General features: G+C 38.7%; 1 protein-coding gene across 1 annotated transcript in view; it reads left to right on the plus strand.

Moving 5' to 3' along the window:
- The window catches only part of LOC111869933 (transmembrane protease serine 9-like), a 50,747-nt gene that overhangs the window by 20,541 nt on the left and 21,690 nt on the right, over nt 1-8,516 (plus strand). Inside the window, exon 7 of the mRNA XM_023861824.2 lies at nt 2,482-2,601. Coding sequence (XP_023717592.1) covers nt 2,482-2,601 — 120 coding nt within the window. The remainder of the gene's footprint in view (nt 1-2,481; nt 2,602-8,516) is intronic.

The following is an 8,516-nucleotide window of genomic DNA, read 5'->3' on the forward strand; positions in this document are numbered from 1 at the left end:
CTCCACTTAATGAAGAAACCCAAATGGGTAATGGACCTACAAAAATATGCAAATTTCAATAAGACATTTTTTGTGGCCTGTAAAAAAAATACGGCTACAGAGACTTTAGGTGTAATTTAGCTTCTGTAAGATGGCGAGGGTTAATGAAATATAAGAGTCAGGAATCTGGAATTTGATAAGGGAACAATTCAAAACTCTGTCGTAACTACCAAGAGGGTGCAGTAGTAGTAATGGGTTTAGAAGTACTTCAACAGCATGTCGATATCTGTTAATCTCAACATAGGGATCAGTTTAATTAAATTAATAGCTCCTTTCCAAAAAGAATACTCTGCTTCCAGTAGTACTACTATAAATTATAATATGATTAATAATAATAATGATATTAATTAGGTGCTTAACAATCGCAAGCAATGAAAAGTTCAGAGTAGAATGGGGTTCGGAATTATGACCAACCGTGAGCGTAACCTACATGCTGAATCATAAACTAAATTACAGTTTATTATTGCATTATAAATTGTGTTATATTAAATTGAAACAAATTACACGAAAGTTATAAGGCTAGAAATCTGGACAACACGAATATAGGCTAAAGGAATTCTGCTCGAAAATTGAAATCTTATAATGACATAAATTTATAAATGTTCTGATTATGAGTTCTTCCTCTTTCATGATTAATACCTTTTCGCTACTTACAAATGTTGCTCTTCTTCATGACGTTAGTACAATAATTAAGTTATTAATTATAAGTATTAATTAGCGTCAACAATAAATTCAAGATGGCATGATTTATTAATTAATCAATTTTAATCAATAAGCTGTGTTGGTAAATACAATTGAGCACCTTCCATTAATTATTACTACTGAATACAAATGAACTATACTATTACCAAATATGATATATTAAAACAATTTAAAAATTGACACCATTAAAAAGTTTTAACTGTTTGTGACACTGCGTGCACCCTTACTCCACCCCAGTAAGGTTTTCGTCTTTCACGTTCTAAATTGTTAACCCTATTCATTTAACACAAAGGACATTTGTTAAAACCCTATATTTGTATAATTCGTAATATAATTGGCCATTTATTTCAAAGAATGAACAGAAATTAAAACAAATTAAAAACAGTATTATTGTGAAAAAATCAGTTCTCAAGATAAATATATTATTACGGGGATGTGGAGAGTTTAGTAACAATTATTTCTGTAGTTTATTCCCTTCACAGACTTTTCTTGTTTTGCAGATATGTTAGTAGCACATGTAGAATAATTTATACAAAAACTAGTCTATAAAATTTGCATTGGAAACTGAAAAATAAGAAGATAAATGGAATGATAATACTAAGACACTCTACAGAAGATCATAGGGTAAATGCCGGATTTGACTGGTTTTTTTTCTTTCCCCCCCCCCTTGGCACTACAGCCCCAGTGGGCCTAGGACTACCTCCATGAACTTCTCCGCGTTCACTTTTCGGTTTTTCTAGATCTTAGACATATGCTAGGATTCCTTGGGCGGGTGATCAGCTCGTCGCAAGGCCTCTACCTGTACACAAAGACAGAAAAACGCACACAAACATCCATGCCCTGAGTGGAATTTGAACCCACGATCCCGGCTTCCGAGCCATCGAAGACAGTGCATGCCTGACTGCCTTTAAACAAGTTAACTATAACGATGAGCTGTGTGGTGACTGTAGTGGATCGTATACTTTCAAAGAACCAGGGAATTTTTTAATGGTTTAATATATTCCTAGTTCGGAAGGAGTTAATTAATGAAGTGATTAGTTGGTTAGTAAGTCAGTGAATTTTTTTAAGAATTCTAAATGAAGTAACTAATCAACCAACACCATGGGGCATAGTCTTTCTTGAGAAGCCAATTGTTGCCCAGTTGATTAAGGTACTCCTCGTAATTTATGGAACCCGAAGGTTCATCAATATATTCACAAGATTCCGCCACTGGTCACCATCTTATGTCAGATGAATCGATTACCCTCATACCGTATTTTCGTAAGATCCATCTCAATACCATCCTCCTGCCCTCCTAGTAATTTCATCCCTTCTAGTTTGCCAGCAATTTTGAATCTATTAAGGCTTCCAGAAATATGAAAGGTAAACCTATTGCCAGCCGGTCACGGTAGCCGAGCGGTCTAAGGCATGTAAGTCTTCGCTCGCTTGGAAACCTGGATCGTGGGTTCGAATCCCACTCAGGTCATGGATGTTTAGTTTGTGTGTGTACGTTCTTCTGTGTTTGTATACAGGTAGAGGTCTTGCGACGAGCTGATCACCCACCCCCTGGAGTCCTACCGAATGTGTAAGATCTAGAAAAACCGAAGTGAACGGAGAAGTTCATGGAGGTAGGCCTAGGCCCACTGGGGCTGTAATGCCAAGGACAAAAAAACCTATTGCCGATTTATAATATTTGGCAGATAGATTAGATGACGTATTTATGAAGAACTAAAGAGGTTTTGTCATGCATTGTTGCTTCAGGTATCGTGTCATGGGGAAATGGTTGCGCAAGACCTGGGTATCCTGGCGTCTACACACGCGTCACTCGGTACCTGTCATGGATAAAGGAGAACTCTAAGGACGGATGTTACTGCCAGGACTGACCACCATCCTACAATCCTACAACCGTGGACCTGTGGAACCATGACATGTGTGCTGCATAAATCAAGGGGGACAGGAGTCTACTGGAGAAACCAAAGTTGGAGATTTAAAGCCATATAAACAAATTACCGGACATAATGAGATTATTTTTGTTACTATATAAATTGTTTCATATAATAAAATAATGTTATATAAATGTTCGTGAATTTCAGTCCTTTCTAATCTCATCTATAGAGGCTTATATTTTTTTGTATCAGGGACTATGTGATATACACATTGTAAACGGATACGCTCCCATATTTCTTGCAATATGAAATTTCATTGGAACATTATTTTCGTTCATCTAGTTAATTGAACTGTTACTTTCGACTCATCCTAGACCAGTCCAGGTTACGTCTTCTTTCAAGACTGATATGATATGGGCCTAAACTATCGAAATATTATTAATAATGTTGTATTTTAGTGTCAAATTTTGTGTGAACTAATTATTATATGTTCCATCGTCACAATTCCTACATAAATTGAATAACTTTATGTCATTTTGAATTTACAATATGTTTCGGCCATTCAGACCATCATAAGATAAGTCATTTTACATTAGCGCTCCACTTTATCTGATGTTATTCCGCTACAGGGTCCAATGTTTACAATTTTTACAGTTTTTAAAGAGAAGATCTTTTATGTTATCTATAGTATTAATTCATACCAACATTCATATGCAAGCTTAAATATTGAGGTAAAATTAATTTTAATTTTAAATAAAGTTAAACAAATAAAAAATAAAATATATCATTTTTATTGTCATCAATTAAAACTTCTCTAGTTTGTAGCTTTTAAATGTCACTGCCTTCTTCGTCACTCACAAGCAGCCAGTGTTTCCTATCAGGATATAAATTCGTATGTCAGTTATGAAAACTTTAATGGTATATAAATGTGCTGGGATACACAGTTATTCTGTGATACGAAATACTGACCGCTGTGGAGTGACGAAGAAGCCAGTGACATTTAAAAAATATAAACTAGATAAATTTTAATTGAAGACAATATTAATTATGTATTTTATTTATTTATTTGTTTAACTTAATTTAAAAATAAGATTAATTTTAACTTAATATTATTCTTCCATATGAATGTTGGTATGAGTTGCAGATGCCATTAATAGTATAAATGACATATACCATCTTCTCCCTAAGAAACTTAAAAAAAAAATTATAAACATTGGCCATTATAGGGAATAATAACAGAAGAGTAGAGTGTTAATATAAAGTGACATATGATACCTGATTATGGCCTGATTAGCCGAAACATATTGTAAAGTGGAAAAGTAAAATTTATTCCATTTGTTTGACTTTGTCTTGACGGAACATATTGTTACGAATATGACCTTTGTTAGGCAACGGTTCAGTAAAAACATTTCTGAGGTTAACGCAGTCAACGGTGGGACGTCTATTGCTGGGTAGCAGGTCGCTAGACACATTTCGTAGCAATGGAAAAGGCACAAAAAATAACAGAGTAATACACGAACTACTGTCTTCGCTCGCTCGGAAGTCGGGATCGTGGGTTCGAATCCCATTCAGGGCATGGATGTTTGTGTGCGTTTTTCTGTGTTTGTGTATAGGTAGAGGTCTTGCGACGAGTTGATCACCCGCACAAGGAATCCTACCGAATGTGTAAGATCTAGAAAAACCGAAGTGAACGGAGAAGTTCATGGAGGTAGGCCTAGGTCCACTGGGGCTGTAGTGCCAAGGGGAAAAAATACACGAACTGTTCGAGGTGATGGTCTCTCGTTATAACAGAGAGGGCATTTGTAAGGGAGTTCAATACTCCCGTGTGAAGGCGGGGTCGAATACCTCCACCGTAGCCCTGCGATTCGTAGGAGGGAATCCAGTGCCTGGGGTATAACCGGGATATCCTGTTCCTGGGGGATATAAATACGGGGACCTGGCCCTCCAAGTTGGAGGAGTCTCGAATCTGAGACTGTAAAATGTAGTCACGAGTCCAACGGGAGTGGAACCTGAGAATGACTGCGCTGACGAGGATCAACAAACTACAGACCCATTCTCTCATCAGAGAGGATGTTACATAAGGACTATGAAACAAGTATTGACTTGAAAAAAATACTGGTCGTGAGTCCAAAGGGGCTTGTCGTCAAGGCGAACTGATTTGTGGTAAACCGCCAGTTGTGAAGTAACTCTGAACCTTGGGATTTCAATAACATTTAGCAAGGGAGTTCAGTTCAGTCGCAAAGGACTGTTCGTTCGTCATTCGTCAGAGTGGAAGAGAAGGCACTCGTAATAAAGTAAGGTAGACGGCGAGACTTAGGCAGTCATTGATTGTGAGTTGTTATAAATTCTTTTAATTATTATTAGTCAAGAACCCCGGACACTTGACAATGTAATATACATTAAAATGTTAATGTATTGTTAGCAATTCAGTGCCAGTAGAACAGGAATAAGGTGCTCATTAGAATATATTAGAAGGCATGAAAACTGTGTTACGCTGCGGGTGTTCATGTAACTGAACCTCTTGACGTCTGTATAGAGACACTATATTCCGTTATAAATTGATGCAGGGGAGTTGGTCATGTACCTGTGTGACCCGCATTAAGTAATCTCATGAGATATGTGTCACTATCGACGGGGTTTGGATTGGAGAGTGGAATTATTGACCATTTATTCTCACGACTGGAAAGTACAAGTAATTACAGCTCCACCGTTAATCACATTTCACAACTCACCACAGCACTCACTAAGCCTTTTCCAGCCTGCTGCGTCTTCTCCAGTCGTTCCCTGGCGAAGGCTTCTAACAGTGGATATTCTTCAACTTCACGCGCTCAAGTTCTCTCGTCGTAGCTTCCCGTGCAGAACTAAACTGAACTGACTTTGTCCCTCACTTATAACATCTCGGCAAGGACCACACATAAAATTCCGTTGTCAACAGTACCTCTATGCGTGCGTATCCGTTGCCGCGGGAACAGGTTTACCGAGCCGTTGTGTAATAACGGCCGTGGTGCAGACCACAAAACGCCGTTCTTCTATTGTGTACATGTATATTGCGGGGATTAGCCAACAACGACCTCTGTTTACAGAGTCACTGCTTAGCAATGGCTCTATACACCACACATATGTTAATTTCAGTACTTTTCAGCTATTCTGCATATCTTATGTTTCATGTGAAACAGGTGAAACAAGCATGAATATATGGACATTCAGTGTAAAGATAGCTTTAACTTTAAATGTATTCGAAAACTGTGAAGATGATCACAGCAATTCTAATTTCTAATTTTGACAAATTCATTAATTTTGATTCCATAATTCATTCATTCATCAGTAATCTGTCAGACGACAGGTCCACAGTCTCTTCCAAAACAGTTGGGAAATTCTTGATTGCCTGAGCGACTGGCTGTTTCCCAAGAACATCTCCGTTCCGTGGAGTTAGTTACTTCACTACTTTGGAGGTTAGTTGGTTCAGTGACTTGAAACAGGAAGATATAGAACGTTTTATTTGTAACGATAAATCCTATAATATTTGCTTTTACCAGATATTATTAAGTTGATTAAACAGGAGAGGATGAAATCGACGACACGTGTAGCATGCATGGTGACATAACAAATTTACACAAGATTTTGCCTAGGACGATGTGGAGGAAAGAAGCTGTTCGTGACACCACTTCGTGTGATCGTAGGAAAATAATAAAATTGACCTGAAGTATATATGGCGCGAATTTGTGAACTGGATTCAAATGGTTCAGGATAGGGTACAGGAATATATGGGACCTATAAGGTGATAATCGCAAAGGTGGGAATTTTTGGCCAGCTGAGTGATTTCCTGCCCCTCTGGTAGGATTCAGCTCCACACTCAAGAAGAGGGAAACCATTTTGATTTGGATCTACGTGATCCTATTTAAAAATAATTTGTCGCTCCGTCCTCGCACCGCAAGTAACAAAGGACTCACTTTGCACACAGACAAACATAGCTTCGGAAGCAATCTTAATCACATACGTATTATTTTCTTAGTGCTACAACTTGTGCCCGAAAGTTTGAGGTTTTGAACCGGTTGAAATGTAATTTGAACGGAATTTACGAATTGTTCCACGAATCTGCTAGCTGTACTTGTTTTTCTGTAAAGTGATTGTTTTCATACTGGCATTTTTATGGATATAGACTTATTACGTTTAACATTACTAACTCCCTGAAGCAAGTTGATCCTTGAGAAGCTGATCAAGAAATTATTAACCTTTTAGGGAACCCGACTGGTCATTACCCTGTTTCAAAGTAACTGCCACAGAACCTTGCTCTGAGTCAGGGAAATGCAATCCATGTCCTCGCATTCTACTTCTCTACGAGGGTAAGTCAATAAGTAACTTATAAATGGATATAGAACTTAAAGAAATAAGAGTACTGATTTGAAAAATGCTTTTATTTCTCAGCATAATCTCCCTGTACATTGAGGCGCTTGTCCCATCATTTCACAAGCCCCTGAAAAACAGTAGCATTAAATTCTTTGGGCGGCTGTCGGAACCAGGCGGTGACTTCCCTTTCTATAGCTTCATTGTCGGGAAAATGTTCAGACGAAAGATGGTGTTTAAGAGGGCCGAACAAATGGAAGTCGCTTGGAGCAAGACTCATACCTGTGACAACTGGGGCTAGCATATCATGTCCTTCATCGTGGTAGCGATTGAGTTGCGGTGATGCCAGACCCATTCTTTGAATTTTGTGTTGTGGGGTCAGCATGCACGGCACCCATCGTGCACAGACTTTGTGAAAACTTAACCTGTTATGCGACTTCCATTTGTTCGGCCCTCTTAAACACCATCTTTCGTCTGAACAATTTCCCGAAGATGAAGCTGTAGTTACGGAAGTCACCGCCTGGTTCCGACAGCAGCCCAAAGAATTTTATGCTGCTGGTTTTCAGAGGCTTGTGAAATGATGGGACAATACGTAAGGTACAGTCTATGACGTAGAAAAATAGAATGGCTATTCAAAAAATGAACTGCAAATCAAATGGCCGTGGCATACGAGTGATTTAGGATATCTCGGAATTTGTTAGTCTCTTGGCTTTGTTTGCAACTGGAACCCCCGCGGCGTACAAAGTACATTTGACTGCGTCTTTCGTTTCTTTCCGATTGAGGAGTTACACATAAGCACTTCTCATCACCTCTGTGTGAGCTACATGTCCCGCCCATCTCACCACCTTGTTGATACTCTCTTTATATACCCACAGAATGGGTGTACTCCTGCCTTATGATGAAGAATAAGTCATTCTCTGAAATATGTAGTTTCTGAGGTTCTCACAGCGGTGGTTATGAAGAGTTCTGTAGGATATGAGTTTCTCACAGCAGTGGTTATGAAGAGTTATGTCTTGTAGGATAAAACAACATATATTTCGTTGAAAGTCAAGCCTACCTTCACAGGAATAAATCACCTCCATCTTCAGGGTCGAAGAACAAGCCAAGCAAAAGACAACCGAGCAAACAGAGCTGTGCTTGCAACCTGCATTCATGCTGATTTCTTGCTCTGCTTATTCTACGACCCTGAAGATGGTGGCGATATGTTCCTCTGAAACGTCGGTTGAATTTCAACGGATTACATAGCGTTACATCCCAGGAGATAATATTCTTAATACTCTGACTTTTTCTTATCTCTTGGAGCTGAGAGTTAGTACTCTGGTAACAAACCAATTTTACCAGATTCAAGTGTAACAAATGGACTCAGTCAAGATGGTTAAATGAATAGAGGCCGGTCTAAGGGGGGTGCGGGATCCGGTGCAAACCAGTTTATGTGGGACGCTTAACATTGTAAACAAGAGAAAAGCAACAAAGCAGCTTATACTCCTGCATTCCACTTTATGAAGTCTGGCTGTACATTTATACTCAGCCTCTAACAGAAATGAGTACCAGGAATCTTCCTGGGGG

This window comes from Cryptotermes secundus, unplaced genomic scaffold, assembly GCF_002891405.2.
Source record: "Cryptotermes secundus unplaced genomic scaffold, Csec_1.0 scaffold979, whole genome shotgun sequence".
Classification (NCBI taxonomy): domain Eukaryota; kingdom Metazoa; phylum Arthropoda; class Insecta; order Blattodea; family Kalotermitidae; genus Cryptotermes; species Cryptotermes secundus.